This window comes from Podarcis filfolensis (assembly GCF_964270895.1).
Source record: "Podarcis filfolensis genome assembly, chromosome: 5".
Lineage (NCBI taxonomy): Eukaryota > Metazoa > Chordata > Lepidosauria > Squamata > Lacertidae > Podarcis > Podarcis filfolensis.
In genome coordinates this window covers 4,091,774-4,113,805 of record NC_139608.1, presented here as the reverse complement: position 1 = coordinate 4,113,805, position 22,032 = coordinate 4,091,774, and the positions used below count along the sequence as shown (strand labels likewise).

At 48.6% G+C, this 22,032-nt stretch overlaps 3 protein-coding genes across 4 annotated transcripts in view; 1 reads left to right on the top strand and 2 right to left on the bottom strand.

Annotated features, from left to right (window-relative positions):
• Positions 1-7,411, bottom strand: part of PSMD1 (proteasome 26S subunit, non-ATPase 1) — a 92,025-nt gene extending 84,614 nt beyond the window's left edge. Inside the window, exons 1-5 of the mRNA XM_083612767.1 lie at positions 6,947-7,411; positions 3,761-3,804; positions 2,514-2,587; positions 2,098-2,267; positions 904-1,109 (exon numbers count right to left, since the gene is read on the bottom strand). Of these exons, the coding sequence (XP_083468893.1) occupies positions 904-1,109; positions 2,098-2,267; positions 2,514-2,587; positions 3,761-3,804; positions 6,947-6,962 (510 nt within the window). The 5' untranslated portion in view covers positions 6,963-7,411. The remainder of the gene's footprint in view (positions 1-903; positions 1,110-2,097; positions 2,268-2,513; positions 2,588-3,760; positions 3,805-6,946) is intronic.
• Positions 1-22,032, top strand: part of HTR2B (5-hydroxytryptamine receptor 2B) — a 176,970-nt gene that overhangs the window by 46,521 nt on the left and 108,417 nt on the right. The window lies entirely within an intron of this gene.
• On the bottom strand, positions 8,914-21,347 carry LOC310762250 (uncharacterized protein C2orf72). 2 transcript variants are annotated; one of them, XR_014547907.1, is made up of 4 exons: positions 20,605-21,347; positions 14,958-15,074; positions 11,361-13,598; positions 8,914-11,290 (listed from the first exon to the last, which is right to left on the bottom strand). XR_014547907.1 is itself a non-coding variant. In XM_083612981.1 (3 exons), exons 1-3 carry the CDS (start codon positions 21,212-21,214, stop codon positions 13,507-13,509), a joined length of 819 nt encoding a protein of 272 aa, XP_083469107.1. In that variant the 5' UTR covers positions 21,215-21,347; the 3' UTR covers positions 8,914-13,506. The 2 variants fall into 2 exon arrangements, 1 of the variants encoding a protein (XP_083469107.1); XM_083612981.1 differs by having other exon boundaries at positions 8,914-13,598.

Sequence of the window (22,032 nt, the reverse complement as noted above, 5' to 3'; positions counted from 1 at the left end):
TACCCATGTCTAACAGGCCTACCTCTTATCTTCTTGGAGGATTGTGAGGTGGAGAGAGACAACAAATAATGCAAATGTGACAAAAACTAATCTGGCTAATCAACCCAAGCAAGTCTCACCAAACTGGCTTCAGTAATACTGAATGCAAAACATGAACACAATCCAAATTACTGGAAAGTGTACCTCATTCTATATCTCACTGCTGAAATGCCTACATACAGACAGGCAACATTTTGAGAACTGGCGCAGCATAGTGCCCAAGACCATGAGCCAAGAAGTCTCATTTCAGCTAAAAGGCTGCTAGGTGACCTTAGATAATCCACTCCTAACTTCTAATTGGCACAATACATTTGCCACTTTTGCCATGGCGAGTGTTTCCCCAAACTTTGGTGACACTGACAAGAAGAGCACCACCTTTTGCTCTAGCCTGGAGTTGAAGAAGAGACAAGAATTGTGCAGCACAGTTGTTTTTGAGCTTTGAAGGACACAACACAACTATGGAAAAACTCTCTGACTTGTTCGTCAGCTTCAATCTAGAGATGAAGTCTGAGGTTAGGACCTCTTGCACCATCAAGTGCTAAAGCAAGCCTCAGTCTGTTCTGTAGGAGTCAAAGGAGAAAGCTGGAGACGACCACCTCAGCAATGGGTGGCCTTTTGAGTCCCAGGTGCAAGAGCATCCTGGGACATCCAGCACCAAGCCTGGAACTGCAGAAGCTAGGCAAGGGGTGCAGAAACCTTGTGTGGAACTACAGGGCCAATATGAGGAAGGGGATGAACAGCCCAGCCCTCTGTATGTCTGCTGAGGAGCAATTCTCACCGAAAGCTATTCTCAGGTAAGCATGCACAGGACTTCTGTTTTAGGGTGTGCCTGTGTCAAACATAACGTTCTGTGCTTTCACCCACCGATTCCAAAATGGTTTTCTCAAAGACATCCAGCCTGCGCGTCTCCAAAGCAATCCCAATGGCTTGCTTGTATTTGTGATCATCTAAACAGCGCTGGAACATCTTGTTGACAATTCCTTCCAGACGCGGATCCACTGCCTTCTTTGCTCCCTCGGCCAGGTCGGCATTTTCCACACACTGTTTGGTGTAATGGTCAATGCACTTTGCTGGGAAAAGAAACACACATGCTCCGTTTTAAGCTTCTCCAACTGGCCCAGTGTCACAATGTCAATACAGTGGACACTCGGGTTGCGAACGTGATCCATGCGGGATGCATATTTGCAATCCGCAGCGTTCGCAACCCGCGTCTGCGCACGCACAGGTTGCGATTCAGTGCTTCTGCGCATAGCGCGATTTAGCGCTTCTGCGCATGCGTGACCGCCGAAACCCGGAAGTAACCCGTTCCGGTCCTTCCGGGTTTCGGCGGTCCACAACCCGAAAAAACGCAACCTGAAGCGGTTGTAACCCAAGGTATGACTGTATATCCTCAGGATGAATAATAACAATAATAATAATACAGTAATAAGTATAATAATAATAATAAGGATGAAGTACTAACACCTCTCAAGTTAAAGCTGAAATTCAAAGCAACTTTCATCACAAAATCATTTATTAACTTAACAGCACTGTAGGACTACGACATTTATTTTCCTCTGATTTGAAGAAAAAAACCAAAAATCCTGTGCTAAGCATTCATGGTTTCATCCCATGCAAGATTCTGCACGTGCTTCTTTGTACTGGGTCCAAAAGTTGTATTCTGTGCAATCTCAGCTTTCATTATTAAAAACAAAGTTTCTCATCTTGCAAGATTATTTGTAGGATAAAGTGCCACAGCATAGCTACCTTTGAACATCTCATGCTCTTCAGAACAATGTTCTGCTATATGCAGAAATTCCTTCCACTCTACATGCAAAGAGTCCGTTACTCACAATATTCTGCCCCTTGCCCCAACTGACATAACATCTAAAACTGGATTCCAAGTAAAAACTGCAAGTTTGTTACACCACATTAAGCAAATTTACATTTAAATAAAGCAAACACTTCTCTTTCAAATCCTGGAAACCAGAACTTTGCCAAATCTGTATACTCCATTTAGCACTTTGCTAAGCCAGGGTAGTCAGCTAGAATGTTTTCCGATTCAGAGCCCAGACTTACCAATGATCGTCTCCACATATTCTGAATTGTCATTGACATTGAAGAGGTTGCCTGCTCCCAGGGCATAGTTCAGTGATTCTTCAAAGGCTCCCAGGTGATAAAACACCTTTGAAGCCACCAAAGCAGCAAATTCACGACTCCGGAAGCCAACATCTTCATACAGGATTTCACTACAGCAAAAGCAAGGGAGAAACCATCAGCTGTCATGACTGACTCCTTTAAACAAAAACCAAATTTCACATATCAACTAACGTCCTGTGGATTATGGATATGCAATTCCTAAACCAAGAAATTCAGCTTATGGAATGTAGAATCTAATTTTTTTTTCTATTAACCAAGAGATAAGACAGGTGCATTTCATCCTTGTGCTCTGAACAGAAAAACCACCCTAATGCCAGAAATAATTTTTTTCTTACATTTTGTCCACTGACTCAGAGATCTCTGCCCAGAAGTCATTGACAACAGCATTCAGTTTCTGAAGAGCAAATTCCTGCGAAAACCGAGAATTAAATTATTAGAGCTCTGCCCCCAGAATCCCACAAGTGCAGAGTTGTGTTACATAGATAGGTCTTAAAAGTATAGCCATCTCTACCATGTAGTTTCCCAAAATAACTCTTACATTTACCAGCTTACTCTGTAATATCTGTCTAGAAGGACACAGAAACTAACTTCTGTGCACAGTGATAAGTTGGCCCCACTAAAAGAATGCAGGCAGATGGCAGAGAATTATTTGACTACTTCCAGGCCACTTTTGCATGTCTTCGTCTGACTTAAAAGGCAGAGTGCCAAGCTACCTTCTCCCAAATAGTGAACTCAGTGTGGCTGAGTAAGTAGAGAGTATGCAGCTATGACTACTTTCCTTTTACTTAGACCATTTTGCTCACCATGGACAGGAGTCAGCCCTGCTTTCTTCTCAGACTAGGGTTTTACTTAAAGCTTAAAAATACCCAATGCAGGCCAAACATCACCGGAATCCACCAACATCTCTTTCTTCTTGAGGGCTGTCTTTCCTGACATCATTATGTTTTGGCTAACCATGTTATGAGCTGCATGCTGTAAGACTGACTGCGCTGTCAACTAAATCATTGCAATATTTAACAGAATGGCAGTGTACTGTATATAATCTAAATTAACAGTGCTGCTTGGAACCTGACAATGAGGATATTAATGGCTGCTTCAGACATTAACTTTAAAAACACAGACTTTTAAGAACTATGTCAACCTTAATGACAATCTATGCATCCATTATATGCCAAGTTTCAACTACAGTCGTACCTTGGAAGTCGAATGGAATCCATTCCGGAAGTCCATCCAACTTCCAAAACGTCCGAAAACCAAATTGCAGCTTCTGATTGGCTGCAGGAAGCTCCTGCAGCCAATCATAAGCCGCGGAAGCCCTGTTGGACATTTGCAAAGTGAACACTCACTTCCGGGTTTGCGGTGTTCAGGAGCCAAAACGTCTGAGTACCAAGACGTTTGGGATCCAAGGTATAACTGTATGTGCTTCTCCCATTCTCTGTTTTACCATCTCCAGAATGGAACGGATGCAAAAATGGCTCTTACCTAACACTTTCTCAATTGCTTTTCCTGAAAAACAGGGTAAAAGGATAATCCTTGACCCAGATATCTGTATCTGTGTAAAAACAAAACCTTACACACTTACCTTAAGTTCTGGCTCTTCCTCATCAAGCAGTGAAATAATTCCAGCTACAAAAGAAAGGTTATGTTAGTCATCACAGAAATCAACGCAGAACTGTCACAGCAGATTCTACATCATACAACCCATTTTGGTAAACACAATTAGCTTCACCTTGTAATAATTAAGGGCATTTGTGTCTTAAAAACTACTCCTGCTTAAAGCACACTGGACTTAAGACTGCCATCCTATGCACATTTAAATAAGAGTAAGCCACACTGAACCTAGTTTTAGGGTATCAAAGAGGACATTTCAACGGCACTTGCGTAAGAGGCAATCTGGTGAGGGGGGCTGTATTTCAACTTCTATTTATTGCCATCTAACCACGTGTCTTGCAACAATAATTTCCCAATGTGGAAAGTAAGCAAGAGCCTTGAGGCTGCTATGTGGTGCTGCTTCTCATGGGCAACATGAATGACTAAAGACATTTCAACTATTGGTAAAGTGTTGTAAATGGCTCCTCCCTGTGGCAAGAAAGAATTGCAACCAAGCAAAACAGCTGTACAAAACTTGCATGTTTTGTGTTTTCCTTCTCACACAAGCAGCTAGCATCAGGATATATGAACAGGAGGGCTAGAAAGTTCTGTGGGTGAAGTCTGAAAACCTGTTTGGCAGTCATTCACTGTATGGCTCCAAATAAATACCGTAAAATCAATAACAAGAGAGGGAAGCAAATGAGGTTAAATGCAAACCCCTCTTCCTTTCCCCCCCAGAGCCTTACTGCATATTCCACAATGCACATCAAAAATATAGTCCCAGATAAGCTGAGTTTTGACCACTTAGAATTCTAAGTGTTCCCTCAGAGAGCAACAGAGAAAAATTGGATAGTAGGATATGAAAATGCATGGCAAAAGCAGAAATTGATGGCCACCTCTCCCCATCCACTGTTCCTCTGTGGTTCATCATCTACAGAGATTTTCTTAAAAAACAAACAAATATCCCCTTTAGCAATTAATTATCCCTTTCCCCCAATCCTTAGAGACAATTTAAAAAATAAGAGTAAGATTCAAAACAAGAGGGCCAGTGCCTCTACATTCCACTACCCATCTCTAGGGGCTATTTCTGAACACAATCAGTGCCTGGCTACAGACAGACACTACTCCATAGAATCATAGAATCATAGAGTTGGAAGAGACCACAAGGGCCATCGAGTCCAACCCCCTGCCAAGCAGGAAACACCATCAGAGCACTCCTGACATATGGTTGTCAAGCCTCTGCTTAAAGACCTCCAAAGAAGGAGACTCCACCACACTCCTTGGCAGCAAATTCCACTGTCGAACAGCTCTTACTGTCAGGAAGTTCTTCCTAATGTTTAGGTGGAATCTTCTTTCTTGTAGTTTGGATCCCTTGCTCCGTGTCCGCTTCTCTGGAGCAGCAGAAAACAACCTTTCTCCCTCCTCTATGTGACATCCTTTTATATATTTGAACATGGCTATCATATCACCCCTTAACCTCCTCTTCTCCAGGCTAAACATGCCCAGCTCCCTTAGCCATTCCTCATAAGGCATCGTTTCCAGGCCTTTGACCATTTTGGTTGCCCTCCTCTGGACACGTTCCAGTCATGGCTAGCATTAGCAAGTGTGAGCAAAGCCACCTCATGTCCCCTTCTACACTTCTTTTTCAGAAATGTCTCTTTCCCCACATCCCTCTCCATATAAAACCATTCCTTAGAACTTTTCACAGTTGAAAGCAGAGGCATTTTGACATCTGCAAGACCTGTTTTATGTCCACATGCATGTTTACATGCACAGTCAAGACACAACAGTCCTGCACTCAACTACCCACAACTACAGGACACATATCAACTCTTGTATGTGGACCCCCACTCACCTCTGGAAATTTACAGTGTGGAAATTAAGCACCCTCACCCCTCTCGCTTCTCCACCATATATTGCCTCTCATTTACTATATGCATTACCTTTCCTTTACGAACTTCAAACTGTGCACACAGTCCTGACCTCACCCATTTTATCCTCACAACCACCCTACGAGGTAGGCTGAGCTGACTGACAGCAACCAAGCATCACCCAATGCACATGCCCAATTTCTGTTGTTGCTTAAAAATATACATTTTGTAAGGCACCCAACATTCACCCCCAATAAAAGAACATGGGCAGTGACTCTGGCACAACAGATATATGATATACGATATCTTTATTGTCACTGTCCCATACAAACCAATGAAATTGATAATCTACATAAAACATTCAAAAACCCCTAAAAACTCTGAAACCCCATTTTAAAATACAATATACCATAGAGACTCCTTATGCTGCATTTAGAGCCAGAATTGCATTTGCATAGAAACTGTTTCTCAGGTGGCTAGTCCTGGTCTTTATAACCCTGTACCTTCTTCCAGAAGGCAGAAGCTGAAAGAGATCATTTCTGGGGTGCGCACTATCCTGCACTATCTCTGCAGCTTTCTCTGCAGTCTTTACAAACCTGGACAGCATGGTTTTCTCCCTGGCCTTGCAGCTCCCAAACCACACACACAGACCATAAGTTGTCCACATAGGAAGAGCCCTGCTGCAGGATCAGGCCCATGGCCCATTCAGTCCTGCTCTCACAGCGGCAGACCAGATGCCCAATGTGGGAAACCCGCAAGCAGGGCCTGAGCGAAAGAGCAACTCTCCTCTCCTGCGCTTTCCACCCTTTCTGCTTTTGTCTGCGGAGGCAGAGCATAGCCACCCGACCCATTAGCCGTGGACAGCTCTCTCTCCTCCCCCGTGAATCGTTGGCCGCCGCCGCCTCCTTCCTGTGGCGGTGAGTTCCGCCGGTCGACTACGCGCAGGAACTTCCCTCCGCCCTGAAGCTCCCGACGCTCAGCTTCGCGAGAAGCCCGCGAGCGACAAGTCATGACAGGAAGGGGGCGAGGCAGAAGGGGGACAGGCCGCTCCCAAGGGGGACTCCCGCGTGGCGGGGGGTCGGGCTAGATGACCTCTGGGGGTCCCTCCCGAGCCTGCGGTTCGAGGGTTCTGAGGGCAGCGGGCAAGAGGAAGAGGAGCGGGACGAGGAGCCGGGCAGTGGAACCTCAGGCTGGGCCGGGGCTCCCGGGAAGCGGCTTCGGGCCCTGCCTGACTCAGCTGAAAAGAAGCGGCCGGGGCGGGGGGGGGTCTTGTCTCCTCCCGGCACCGCGCATGCGCGCTCCCTCACCGGCCGAGGTGATCATGGCGTCGCGTGTCCCCCGCCGGCGTCTCCGCTGAGGGAACCGGGAAACGGCGGGCGAAAGGGGTGACGGGGGAAGACCTTCCGAGACCGGCGCTGCTAGCCCGTGACCAAGCTCCTTCGCCGCTTCCGTCGCGTCCTCGAGCCGCCCCGGAAGTGACGTGATAACAGCGAGCCCGCGGGGCTCTTGCCCCGCCCCGCATGGCTTCGAAGGCCACGCCCTCCTCGGCAACCCGCGGACGGGGCTGCCCGCACGGAATGCCTGCTTCGGAAAGAAAAGGCGGCGTTCGAGGCCTGTGGAACCGGGGGGGGGGGGAATCTTCCCGAGGGCAATGGGGAAGGAGGGAAAAGGCGACCGCGGGAAGCGGGGCTCTGTGGCAGGTCAGGCAGCGGCAGAGACACCCAAGCGCCTCCCCGAGGACCCCTCCTTCCTTATACAGTACCTGTCTGTTCTGCTGAAAGTCAGAGGGTCGTGGCCACGTGACCCGGTCAGGGCCTTTGGGTGCCCCCTCGCCTGCCCCTGCCATAGAGGGAACCTAGAGCATGGCTGGTGGGGCAGCCGCCCTGGGGCAGCACCCGGGGGGCTGCAATGTGTTGCAGGGCTTTGTCAGTGGTGGCCCCTCAAGGATGGAACTCGCTTTCTCGGCAGATATTGTGATAGGAATTTTGAGTTCTTAGATATAGGTTAAATGTTCATAAGTGTACCAACCAAGCACATACATAGATCAGCACAGGAAGACCGACCTGGAACCATTTTGATTTTCAAACTGTCCCAAACTGAGCAAATGTTTTCTCTGCAAGGTCAAAGGAAAATGGAAAAGCCTCCCATTGTCTTTTCCTTCACAAATCCTGACTTAAGGGTATGTCTGTGTTTGAATAGGGTGTGAGCCTGTGACCTGGCCAGGAACTAAGTATTTATCATTTCAAAAGACTAGCCAGGCTCCCCAGGAAATCCAATCAAGTAACCTGCCAGACAGGAGATAAACAAGGACAGGAGAAAAACAACATTCAAATTTCTGTTTTAAGACCTCCTTTTCTGTGATGTAGGTATGATGTATCTGAGGGGTGGTCTTAGGTTACACCCCTTCTGTGATGTATGTATGATGTTTCTGGGGGTGGTCTTGAGCTACAGGGTGGCAATTTCAAAAGTCTTTATAAGGCCTTGCACGCCATTTTTCGGGGTTCCTCCTCCTCTCTCCTGCGGGTGAGGGGAGCACCCTGTTGCAACAGATCAATAAAGATCAGGCTTACTAGCTGCTTTGCTTCTCAATATTCTCTGGTTGGCCTCTGTTATTCTCTCCTACCAATAGGGAACCTATGTAAGGTCTCTATATGGGCTCTCGGATACCCCATAAGGGAAAAGGGCAATTTTTGTTTACAACAATATGCATTGCAAAATCATACAAAAATTAAAGGTAAAGAGTCAGGAGTGTGGACAAACAAATAAATCCCTCCTTACTCTGGAGTAGTTGCCTTTGGCGATATATTTTTGTATGGCTTTGTAGTGTGCCAGTATATCACTACCCTGTATATTGTTTGTCGATGTGCATGGCATGGCATTCATTTATTGCATTTATAGTCAGTGGCGTAGCGTGGGTTGTCAGCACCCGGGGCAAGGCAAGTAATTTGCGCCCCCTAACCCGTGGATTTGCGCCCCCTAACCCGTGGATTTGCCCTAACCCCAGATGTTGCGCCCGGTGCGGCCGGCCCCCCCTGCACCCCCCACGCTACGCCACTGATTATAGTGTATCTTTTCCTCCAAGCAGCTCGAGATGGTAAACGCCACCTCCCCATTTTATCCTTGCAGCTCGATTAGGATTTGGGGGGGGGTTGGGGGGGGAGATGTGCATATAACCTTTATTCTGTGAACTGCCTTGTTATACAAAACATGGTCAAGATATGCTTTAATAAAATGAATCAATATCAATGAAACAATGAGCTTCCAGGAGACAGGATTTAAGATATAAAAAAATTTTTATTACCTCAATTATTCCTGCATATAAAACCCACACACCAAGTTAAATGTTACATAATACTCTGGCTGCAATGACAAACTAAAACAAAACAGAGAAACCTAGTGCCATCATTACATTATTAAAAAGGGGGGAGGGAGTGGGAGGCAGGAGAACAGTCATATAGCCAACCTGAAGCACTAGGATACCTTAAACAAGCATGACTTGCCTCAAAAAAATCTGGGAGGTGTAGTTTGTTAAACATGCTGGGAGTCGCTAGGAGGCCCCTATTTCCTTCACAGAGCTACAGCTTCAGAGTAGTTTAACAATCCCTCTTCCCAGAAAACAGAATTTTAACTTGTGAAGGCAGGTGTCCTCAGAATTCTCAGCACCCTTAACAAACAACAGCTCCCAGGAATCTTTGGGAGAAGCTACAGAAGTGGCATCATAGTGCTTTAAATGTATGGTCTGAATGTAGCCTCAGGAGTCCCTGCCTTTCTTCCCTTCATCCACATTCTTTTGTCTTATCGTGCAATTCATGCTTTCCCATTCACTGTTCAAAACCCTTTCAAGAACACAGTGCTCCTGGCCTAGCATGAATAACTAGCATATCAGAATTAAATACTTCTAGCACTCACATCTATTTAGATTTGGAACACGCAAATTTATTCTGACATAAACCTTTGTGTGCCAAACCCACTGGGCGAGACACACAAAGTGGAATTTCTCAGCAGGGTCAAGCAGCACAACTGATGGCAGTGTGTGTGCGCACGCACGTGTGCACCAGGACTTTGTCGATGAGCTCACTCCTGATTTGCAGGGAGTTTGAGTCAGCTTCTCCATATGGATCAATAGCTACAAGAATCTGTAGCGATTGTGAATTTTATTCAACGGATTAATGGTTGGAACAACTTAATTCATGGTTAGTGCAACTAAAACATTAGTTGCTTTCATCTGCTTTGTAATACACTTAAGTTTTGGGGTTTGACAAAAAAAAGAATGGCACGACTCTTTTCGTACAGGCAGATTAAACCTTTGAAATGGACACTTGAGTTTGATGGCAGTTCAGTTACATTATGAAGCATAGCAGCAGCCCTTTCGAACGAGCCAGTTGTGTGGTTGCCATATTTTTTTGTTGGCAGGGCTCCTGTGCCTTTGACACCTGCAAGGACAGGTAGAAATAAAGCTGGGCTGGTTTTCCCTCGCTACAGAAAGCAAGGAGAAGTTTTATCTGGTTGCTTTCTGTGTGTGCACACTCTTCGTGCAACTAGTAAGACAAACAGGAATCCTGTTAGTGGGGAGGTAGCAAGTAGAAGCATTCTCTGCTGGGCATGGCAGCCTTGTTCTATATCTGTTTGCATGGCAGTTGGAGGCAGGAAGAGTCCTGCCAAATTCGGCCGTGATGCCCAAATCCTTACACATACAGGCACACATACTGGACCTATTGAGCTGTGCAGGAACAAAAAAACAACAACACCCTTCTACAAGAGGGGCGACTGTTCGAATTCAATTCCTCAGGTATGCATTGGAGAGCTTTCTAGACTGGGGTCCCCCTTAACCCACCTTCACCCTTCCACATTCCCTCATTTTAACTTGCACTGTCTTACTTGCGCTACTTACCCTCCTCTTGAGGTAGGCAAATGTTATCTCCTATTTCAGCACGTTAAAGACAACCGAGGTACAGAGGAAACCAAAGGGACAGACCTGCAATTCAGGGGCAGAAGAGGCTGTCTCAAAATCCTGACTTTCCTGAGCCATGCGGCTGTTCACTGCAGGACTGGGAGATATTCCAGCCTGGGGACTTTCAGATATTTTGAACTACAACCCCCATCAACCACAGCCAACGTGAAGGTAAGTATTCAGGAATATTTGTAGTCCGCTGTTCACCCTGAGGGTCCTAGGGTCGACAGATAATACAGGGGTCGGAAAAGTTTTTGTGGCTTGGGCCGGTTCACGGTCCCACAGACGCCGCAGTGAGCCGGAGTACGCATGGACGCATGCACAAACGCTATTTCTGAGCGCTCCTTGTGGTGCGGAGGAGGCGTGCACAGCTTCCTGCAGCCAATGGGAAGCCGGCTAGTGTCGCAGAAAGCAGTCCCCGCTCTGCTCCATGCTGGTTTAACACGGCACATGGGAGCCGACCCAGCGAGCAGCGGGGGTCCATGGGCCGGTTAAACAACCCCATGGACCGGTTAAACAACCCCATGGCCTTAGGTTGCTGACCCCTGACGTAATACATTGAAACCGAAAATTAACAATTTAAAATGGACAGCCTAAGAACAGCAAACAAAACAAGCAGTTGTAGTCCAAAAAATCTGGAAGGCTGCAGATTGGAGCTGGCTATCCCAAGGCATGCTTTGCAAATAAAAAGACCCAACAGCTATGGACAGCAGCCCGTCAGCGTCTCCTAGTCGTCAATGCCTCCATGGAACTTGTAAGGCAGAGGGCACAATGGCCGACTGGAGTTTGGCCTGGCCAACAAGTGCCAGCAACCCTATCGCCAATTTTGTGATGTTTCTCTCCCTCTCAGAAGTCTCTAATGGAGGTCAGAGAAAGAACTCTGTTCTGCTGTCACCATCGGTTTAAAAATGGTTAACATGGGTGATGTTGGCTGCAAAGGAATTTCCGAGGCTTTACTTTTCTGCAGAGTTTTCCCCCTCCCCGTTTTGTGAAGTTCATTAGCAGCAATGAATAGATGCCAGCTGAAAATACATTTAGCATTAGGCAAGCTTGGCAGTTTCAAAGCTTTTAGCTATGTTTACGAAATACAAGGAGACCAAACACGCTAAATTAGGTCACTCTCTAGTCTAGGGCATCGGGGGAAACGTTCCAATACAAACTGAAAATGTGCCAATGCATTAAGCCTAAGTTGCACAAGAAAGCTCCCCCTGAAAGTTTTGTCAATTCTAGATTTTCCAGAAAGCCCCCCTTACAGGTTAATTAACATAAATCGATATAATCTCCAGCCCCATCAGAGTTTTATAGAGAACCCAGAGAGACAAAATAGCAACTAAGGCAAAACAGAAACAGAAACATCAGTCAAACTTGATATTTAGGCTGCAACACACGCTTACTGCAGAGCAGGGCCCACTGAACTCCTACAGAGGGTTGCACTGTAAAACTTGCAGAACCCATCAGGTTAAAAGAATCAATTAACTGAGTTCTAATACTGAGGAACACACTTGCTGTGTCCTTTACTGAAACATACACATCACATATGATGGGATGCAGCTGTTTGGAATTTTAGTGTGTCTTGCTGCTGTTGCAATTTTACATTATGGACTATTCACAATATTATTTTAAAAAAGCCACCCACATGTCTATAGTACAAACAGTTCACAGTGAATTTTGAAATGTTAGGCCAGGAGAAGAACTGCCTTTTGGAATAATGGTCTATCCAGAATCCCAAGTAAAGCATGTCAAGCAGCTTCATTGCCAAAAAAAATTGATTATTTCCTCTCTCCTTCTGTGCTGTGCTTTCAGCTCTGGACCCCCCATGTCGGAAAAGGCACCCGTTACAGGAGCCTGCAGCAACAAGGCCTTTCTAAAGACAGTCAGTGCTTGCAGTGCAAAAGAAAGTCCAGCAAAGCTTTCTAATGGAACTGTTTTGTGCAGAAGAGGGCGACAATTTTCTTCCAGTAGAAACAAGATTCTCGGGCATTTAATGGGTGATAGGTTTTGGGGGCTCCATTACATTCTTGTGAATATTGGGGGGTTTTTTTGCCTAAGCTCTACTACTTTTTCCTGCCCCTGCAGGCCAGTCCCTAGAACACCATGGTCTGGGAGAATTGTAGGACAATTGTAGGACAAGAGAACAGGAGGGCAGATCCTAAAAGGAACACTTCTAGGAATGCTCTCCTAGGATGAGAGTAGATGCAAAATATATACGCTGGGCTCCGTTTACTGCAAATGTACTTTGGACTCTAACCGTACTAGATCCAGAATACAATACAACTGTTATCACAACCACAGAGAAGAGGCAAGCAACAGCTGCCCAGATTTCTACATACTCCACTTAGAATCTGGTCAGATCCTCTTTGCGATGGCAAGCACAGTTCAAGCTGGAAAACAGGGAGAAGGTTTTGGCTTTTTAAAAAAAAAGCAGCACCAGAATTGTTCCTCTTTTTCCTCCCAAGCACAATAAATTCAGGCCATAAATACTTCCTCACCATACATTTCACATTTGAAGGTAGTTATTTCCCAAAGAAGGCAATTAAAACAATTACCCAAAAAATGAGAAGCCACCGTCAGTAATGGCAATATGCTCACTGACTAGAGGACAATGCCCGCCACTGTGCGTGAAAATGACACAGCCTTTTGAGTGGGAACCTCAAGGTTTTGATGTAGTTCCCATGTAATTCTTGAGGCTGAAGAGGTCACCCATCTTCACTTGGATGAGATTAAGCAGAGCTGCTTCTGGGCTTCTGCTACGAAGTTTCTTGGGATCAAACAAAGGCGAAGTAGCTCCTTTAAAAGAGCCAACAGATGCTCCCCCCCCCAAAAAAAATCAGCCCTTGATGCTTTTCCTATAAGGCAAATAAAGGGCAGCTCCTTCAGTCCGATATAGCAGCAAAGAGAAGATTCCTCCCAGACTTCTTAAGTGGCCGCAACTCCACAGGTCTCTTCACAGTTCCCGTTGGGCTCCATGTTGGTCAAAGATACACCTTCTTCTGGGTCTTGCAGGGCATCTACGTTGGGGGGGAAAGGAAAACCAATTTAGAGCGTCTCAGTTACAAAGGGAAGACCATCAGGGGTTCCAGTCAAAACGAAGCCAAGGAACTGAAAGGGAGAGTATTTTAACGTGGCGCCGAAAATATTTCAGGCTATTTGACAAATGTAGGTTGCAGTTATCTGCACTCTTGACCTTGAAGGGTAATTGAACGCAGAAAGTAGCAAGACGCAGAACTGCACCGTTTCAGCGGCAGAATGTCCTCCCTCCGTGCAGCCCCTAAATTTGTCTGGCAAGCAGAGCCGTCTTTCCCATAGGGCTTAGTGGTGCGTTGCGCCAGGGCGCCGGCCTCTCAGGGGCGCCCTAGCGAGTGGGGGAGCTGTGCAGCTTTGCCAGCAGCCTCCCCTTTCCCTGCACACCCGCCAGCTGCGCTCCGCCAACTGTATGGTTGGTGGGCATGCAGCTTCCTTCCCAAGCCCCCGCAGGAAGAGAGCGATTCCTGCAGAGGTCATTGTCCTCCGCCTGCTTCCTGGCAAAAGGCGGTGCGCAGCCTTCCTGGGCTGCCTTCTTGGGCGCCCCGACACCGGAGAGCATGTCCGCCAGCCCGTTTTCCTGCTTCATCACCGTCACCACACCAGGGATCGGGGCAGTGGGGGAGGCAGAGGACATTTTCTACCACCCCCTCCCTTGTTTTGGAGTTGCCGGGGGGGGGGGGCGCCGGAGGGATCTTTGCACCACAGAGCTGGATATGCTTAAGACGGCCCTGCTGACAAACTCTTCCCCCCCAAAAAAAACTCTCTGTACAAATTCCTGTTTGCAGATATCCTTCTTAAACCTCAGCACCTAAATTGGCACACAGTCCCAGACACCATGGGGGCTAGGAATTTTAGTAAAGGTAAAGGGACCCCTGACCATTAGGTGCAGTCGTGACCGACTCTGGGGCTGTGGCGCTCATCTCGCTTTATTGGCTGAGGGAGCTGGCGTACAGCTTCCGGGTCATGTGGGCAGCAGGAGTAAGCCGCTTCTGGCAAACCAGAGCAGTGCACGGAAACGCCGTTTACCTTCCCGCTGGAGTGGTACCTATTTATCTACTTGCACTTTTTGGGAGTGCTTTCGAACTGCTAGGTTGGCAGGAGCAGGGACCAAGCAACGGGAGCTCACACAGTTGCGGGGATTCGAACTTCCAACCTTCTGATCGGCAAGCCCTAGGCTCTGTGGTTTAACCCACAGCGCCACAGACGTTCAAACCAAAATCAGGAATCTGATTCTGGACTCCATATGGGATGACACCCATGTAACAAAAGTTGCAGCAGATCAGCCGTCGGATCCCAAGAGCTGCCTCCCCTACTGCACCACGGAGCCCTCAAGCAGACCTGACCTTCGCTGGAGCTGCTGGGTGCTGCGTCCGAACGCCCTTCCTTCCGCCGACTCCTCCGAGCCCAAGGGATGCACTGCAGGAAGGCAGGGATCCTCTGCTTCTTGGCTTCCGCCCCGTCTTTGGAATGAAGAAGAGAGCAAGAGTTCAGGCCAGATGTACAAAGCTCAAACCTCCCGGCAGATGGGATGATCTGGCTCAGGCAGATCTGCTTTGCCAAATCTGGAGTAACACTCCAGAACCCCCAGGTGCAGTTAAGGTGTCCTGAAGCACAAGAAGAGTCCTGGTGGATGAAGAGAGTGGCTCATCCTGCTCTCAGAGCGGCCAGTCAGATGTCCCTGGGGAGGGTGAAAGCAGGAACTGAGTGCTTTGCTTTAAAGCGCTAAACGGCCTCAGTCCTGTATCCCTGAAGGAGCGTCTCCACCCCCATCGTTCTGTCCGGACACTAAGATCCAGCGCCGAGGGCCTTCTGGCGGTTCCCTCCCTGCGAGAAGCGAGGTTACAGGGAACCAGGCAGAGGGCCTTCTCAGTGGTGGCGCCTGCCCTGTGGAACACCCTCCCACCAGATGTCAAGAAAATAAGCAACTACCGTATTTTTCGCCCTATAGGACGCACCGTCCCATAAGGTGCACCTAGTTTTTTGGGGGGGAAATAAAGGGAAAAAAATTATTTCCCCCCCAGGTGCGGGGCTGGGGCGGGGGAGGCCCGAGCTTCCCCCGACCCCAGCCCCCAAACAGGCAGCTCTCTTCAAGCTGTGGAAGCCCAGCGCTGGCTCCCACTGCTTGCTGAGAGGTCCGCAAAGCCTGGACGCGCTGATCTCAGCGCGTGCAGGCTTCGGCATGCAGGCAACTCTCCGCAAGCAGCAGGAGCGCTCCCGCTGCTTGCGGAGAGGTCCGCGAAGCCTGGAGAGCGAGAGGGGTCAGTGCGCACCGACCCCTCTCGCTCTCCAGGCTTCAGCAAAAGCCTGCATTCGCCCCATAGGACCCACACACATTTCCCCTTCATTTTTGGAGGGGAAAAAGTGCGTCCTATAGGGCGAAAAATACGGTCTTTTACTTTTAAAAGACAACTGTTTAGGGAAGTTTTTAATGTTTGACACTGTATTGTTTTTAATATTCAGTTGGAAGCTGCCCAGAGTGGCTGGAGAAACCCAGCCAGATGGGCGGGGTATAAAAAATAAATTATTATTATTATTATTATTATTATTATTATTATTATTATTATTATGCATGAGCCATTTGTGATTCCAGGGACAGTGCCTCCAACAGCGGAGAGAGGACACAGCCATTGTAGCTGCATTGATTCATGGGAGTAGTTGTTTGGGGGGGGGGAGCTGAACAACTTAGGTGCATCTCCTTAAAAAAAAGCTCAAAAATTTTGGGGGACCCCCTAAAAGAAGCTCAACAACTTTGGCTCCCTCCCTGCAAAAAGTCCTGTTGCCTAATCCTTTAAAGCCATCCAGGCTGGTGGCTATCTCTCCACAGCCCCAAATCATAGAATCATATAACTGTAGAGTCGGAAGGGACCCCGAGGGTCATCTAGTCCAACCCCCTGCACTGCAGGAATCTCAGCTAAAGCGTCCCTGACAGATCCAACCTCTGCTTGAAAACCTCCAAGGAAGGAGAGTCCACAACGTCCATTCCACTTTGAAACAGCTCTCACTGTCAGAATGTTTTTCCTGGTGTTTAGTCGGAATCTCCTTTCTTGTGACTCGAAGCCACGGGTTCGAATCCTACCCTCCAGAGCAGGAGAAAACAAGCTTCCTCCCTCCTCTATATGACGGCCCTTTAGATATTTGGAGATGGCTATCATATCTCCTCTTAGTCTCTTTTTTCCCAGGCTAAACATACCCAACTCCTTCAACCGTTCCTCATCAGGCTCTTGGTCTGCACACCTCCCAGCTTGTCAACATCCTCCTTAAATGCTGTAACCTTTCCCCATAGGGGAGCTGCCCCAGCCCCTTGATCATTTTGGGTGCCATCTTCTGGGGCCCAAAGCAAACCTGCCCAGAAAAGAGGCTGCCAGCTCTATCTCTGTGTACAATCCCCGGAACAGGGAAGCAAGACTAGAAACATTGTAAAAAGGTAAACCCCTACTGGGAAATGATATACAATGAATTGAAGAAAATGTTGAAAATAACTTTTGTAAAAAAAACCCAGAAGCCTTTTCGTTAGGTATTTTAGGTCAAGACATACCAAAAGAAATGAGGACTTTATTTATGTATGCCACTACAGCAGCAAGAATGTTGATTGCACAAAATTGGAAGACTGGAGAAATACCAACTAAAGAACCACGGCAAGAGAATTTGATGAACTATGCAGAACTGGCAAAAATGACAGACAGATTAAGAGAAAACGACAACAGAGGCTTTGAAAAAGACTGGGAACCACTCATATTATATTTGCAGAAACAAAGAAGGTCAATAGACTTGATGGCAGGATTTAAATAAACATCCACATTATCAGCATCAGAAAATGGTGGGAAGATAGTGAAATACGATGATGTATTTTATTTTTATGTTTTTAGGCTTGATGTTATGTTATTAATAACTTTTTCTGTTGAGAGATAGCAAAGCGGGTGAAAATAGAAATAAACCAGAAACGCAAGTTGGGGGAAGTCTTGGAGGGGAGGGAGGGAGGAATCTATAGGAAACGTTAAGAATTTGAGATGTATGTAATGAATGAAAAAGAAAAATGACTAAAATTTAAAAAAAGACTATAAACATCACCTGGGCGGGAGAGAGGCAGACAGGTGCATGCTTCTGCTTCTCTCAGATTAAGTGCTACTGAACTCACTGGGAAAGTGAGTAAAGATGCGTGGGATTTGGATCCAGCGGAAAGAAACAAGATACCTTTCCTCTTTGCAGCCGAGGCGGCCTGGAATGACCCCAGGGTCACCTTTAAGAGCCTGGGAGATTACCAGCCTCCGTCCTGGGGGATTAGAGTAGTTTGGCAGCCAAGGATGTGGCTGGAGGGGCCGGAAGGCAGTAAGCGGAGCAAGGGAACTGCAAACCTGCCCTGAGAAGTGGAATCTCAAGGCACAGTCCTTCTTCATGCAACACATGATTATTCTATGGAACTCCCTGCCCCTGGAGGAGCTACCAACCAAGATGGATTTAATAATAATAATAATAATAATAATAATAATAATAAATAATAATAATAATAATAATAATTTATTTATACACCACCCATCTGGCTGGGCTTCCCCAGCCACTCTGGGCAGTTTCCAAAAAATATTAAAATACAGTAATACATCAAACATTAAAAGCTTCCCTAAACAGGGCTGCCTTCAGATGTCTTCTAAAAGTCTGGTAGTTGTTGTTCTCTTTGATATCTTGTGGGAGGGCGTTGCACAGGGCGGGTGCCACTACCGAGAAGGCCCTCTGCCTGGTTCCCTGTAACCTCATTTTTCGCAGTGAGGGAACTGCCAGAAGGCCCTCGGCACTGGACCTCAGTGTGCAGGCAGAACGATGGGGGTGGAGACGCTCCTTCAGGTCTACTGGACCGAGGCCGTTTAGGGCTTTCAGGGTCAGCACCAACACTTTGAATTGTGCTCGGAAATGTACTGGGAGCCAATGAAGATCTCTCAGGACCGGTGTTATGTGGTCCCGGCGGCCACTCTCAGTTAACTGCAGTTTCCAGGTCACCTTCAAAGGTAGCCCTACGTAGAGCGCATTGCAGTAGTCCAAGCGGGAGATAACCAGAGCATGTACCACTCTGGCGAGACAGTCTGCAGGCAGATAGGGTCTCGGCCTACGTACCAGATGGAGCTGGTAGACAGCTGCCCTGGACACAGAATTGACCTGCGCCTCCAAGGACAGCTGTGAGTCCAAAATGCCTCCCAGGCTGTACACCTGGTCCTTCAGGGGCACAGTTACCCTATTCAGGGCCAGGGAGTCCTCCACACCTGCCCGCCCCATGTCCCCCAAGAACAGAACTTCTGTCTTGTCAGGATTCAACCTCAATCTGTTTAAAAGAGGATTAGACAAATTCAGCAAGGAGAGGTCTATTGATGGCTGTGCTCTGCAATCAAGAGGCAGCAACGCTTCTGAATCCCAGTTTCTAGAAATCTCAGCAGCCGGCTCCTGTGTTCGAATCCTGCTTGCCGGTTTCCCACAGGCAGCTGGCTGGCCACTGTGAGAGCAGGCTGCTGGACTTGATGGGCCAAAGGGATATTCCTGCTAGATTAAGCCAATGCTCTTATGCTAGACCTCGCAGGGTTGTTGTGAGGAATGAATGGGGGGGGAACCACGTGGGCCACCGTCAGGGCCGGATTTAGGTTTGATGAGGCCCTAAGCTACTGAAGGTAATGGGGCCCTTCATACCTCCAGCTGCCCTTTGAGAACGACAAATTGTCACTGTTTTTTGTGTTGAATATATGCTATACGGTGATTGATGGTCCTAATAGGTATCTCAAGCCATTTGCACATAACAAAATATGTACTTTATCAAAGTAATTGTTTTTTATCTTATATTTTGGAAATGTAAAGTGACCATTAGGTCCAGTCGTGGCCAACTCTGGGGTTGCGGCGCTCATCTTGCTTTATTGGCCGAGGGAGCCGGCGTATAGCTTCCGGGTCCTGTGGCCAGCATGACTAAGCCGCTTCTGGTGAACCAGAGCAGCGCACGGAAACACCGTTTACCTTCCTGCCGGAGCGGTACCTATGACGTGCTTTCGAACTGCTAGGTTGGCAGGAGCAGGGACCGAGCAACGGGAGCTCACGCCATCGTGGGGATTCAAACCGCCGACCTTCTGATCGGCAAGTCCTAGGCTCTGTGGTTTAACCCACAGCGCCCCCCGCTGTGGTTGTTATTATTATTGTTATTATTATTGTCTTGAGAGTCCCATGGACTGCAAGAAGATCAAACCGATCCATTCTTAGGGAAATCAGCCCTGAGTGCTCACTGGAAGGACAGATCCTGAAGCTGAGGCTCCAATACTTTGGCCTGGAAAAGACCCTGATGCTGGAAAAGATGGAGGGCACAAGGAGAAGGGGATGACAGAGGACGAGATGGTTGGACAGTGTTCTCAAAGCTACTTTTGTTGTTGTCGTTTAGTGGTGTCCTGCTCTTTGTGACCCCCTGGACCAGAGCACGCCATCCCCTCCTGTCTTCCACTGCCTCCCGCAGTTTGGTCAAACTCATGCTGGTAGCTTTGAGAACACTGTCCCACCATCTCGTCCTCTGTCGTCCCCTTCTCTTTGCGCCCTCCATCTTTCCCAACATCAGGGTCTTTTCCAGGGAGTCTTCTCTTCTCATGAGGCGGCCAAAGTCTTGGAGTCTAGTTTGACCAAACTGTGGGAGGCAGTGGAAGACAGGAGGGCCTGGCATGCTCTGGTCCAGGGGGTCACGAAGAGTTGGACACAAAACAACTACAACATTATTGTTATTATTATTGTTACAGTGGTACCTCGGGTTAAGTACTTAATTCGTTCCGGAGGTCCATTCTTAACCTGAAACTGTTCTTAACCTGAAGCACTATTTCTTGTTTAGTGGAGTCTGTAACCTGAAGCGTATGTAACCCGAGGTACCACTGTATTGTTATTGTTTAGCTTATGCGTAAATCCGGCACGTCCACGTGGAGCTACCTGGGCAAAAGAGAGCTGGGTATAAATGCAAAAAATAAATCAATCGGGGCAATGCCTCACCCGCTCGGAGCTTCAGGGCGGCTCGGAGCGCCCGGCAGGCGGCGGCGCGGGCTTCGGCGGCGCCCTGTCCGACTCCGGGGCTGTAGGCGGCGGCTTGCAGGGTGTCGTGCTCGGCCGGGCGCCTCCTCCGGAAGACCTGGCGGAGCAAGGCGTCGAGCTGCAGCCGGGCGCCCTCGGCCTCGCCGCCGCCGCCCAGCACCACCACGCCCACCACCCCGGGGCGCGCCGCCGAGGGCAGCCGGCTGCGCACGTCGCGGAGGATCTCGCGCAGGCGGAGCCGCTCCCGGCGCGCGCGCAGCGGCAGAGGCGCAAGCGACGCCTGGCGGAAGAGCACGAAGAGCAGCGCGCACGAGCAGCGCGCCGCCGAGCCCCGGCCGCCCAGGCGCACGCGGACCTTGCGCGCCCCTCCGGCCGGAGGATCGGGCTGCGCCTCCGGCTCCTTGCGCGGCTCCGGCTCCGGCTCGGCGAAGAGGTCCCGGGCGAAGGTCTCCAGCAGCGCCCGCGGCGCAGGCTCGCCCTCGCGCGCCTCGCCCACCAGCAGCAGCCGCGCGCGCCCGCCCGCGCGATCCACCAGCGCCTGGAACTCGCGCAGATGCGGCGGAGGATCCATGGAGAGAGAGGCCGGCCGAGGAGCAGGCGCCGCCCGCCCGCCCGCAAGCTCAGCCCCCGGCCGGGAAGGAGGGTCGCCTGGAGTCGCCGCAGGAACCGCCTCTGGGCGGAGGAGAAAGAGGAAGCTGCCAGCCTCCAGGAATTCACCTTTTTTTGCTTGCTGAGGACTTTATTTATGTTAACTGATGAATTGGAAAAAATATATAGTCCGGCCCCCCACAAGGTCTGAGGGACAGTGGACCGGCCCCCTGCTGAAAAAGTTTGCTGGCCCCTGAATTCTATTGTCTCCACTTTCAGTTCATAGTCTTTTTCAGAGTTTACCTTTGGGGAGAGACAGTTTTGTCAGACACATTCCAGTTGGGGGAAGGGAGGGTGGAGGGATGGCGATACAGTGGTACCTCTGGATGCGAACAGGATCCGTTCCGGAGCCCTGTTCGCATCCAGAAGCGAATGCAACCCATGTGTGCGCGGGTCGCGATTTGCCGCTTCTGCACATGCACGGGTCGCGATTCGCCACTTCTGCGCATGCGCGTGACGTCATTTTGAGCATCTGCGCATGCGCGAGCGGCGAAACCCAGAAAAAATGCGCTCCGTTACTTCCAGGTCGCAGCGCAACCCGAAAATACTTATCCCGAAGCTACTTCAACCCGAGGTATGACTGTACTGTTTCTTCCCCCTTCTATTGCCTATTCTTAGTGTAAGGGGATGGGTTCTATCAGCATCCCATTGGTATGTCCTGTGTTTGTGTATTTATTTATTTTTATTGATATTGAGGGAGGTCAAAGGGGTTCCCATGCTTGGTTGGTTGTGTTTAGTTGA

Excerpts from the sequence above, each read along its gene's own strand:
- LOC310762250 (XM_083612981.1), bottom strand. The coding sequence starts at position 21,214 with ATGGATCCTCCGCCGCATCTGCGCGAGTTCCAGGCGCTGGTGGATCGC. Across the intron at positions 15,075-20,604 it reads CGCCCTGAAGCTCCGAGCGG|ACGGGGCGGAAGCCAAGAAG; the intron begins GTGAGGCATTGC and ends TTCATTCCAAAG. Across the intron at positions 13,599-14,957 it reads ACCCAGCAGCTCCAGCGAAG|ATGCCCTGCAAGACCCAGAA; the intron begins GTCAGGTCTGCT and ends CCCCCAACGTAG.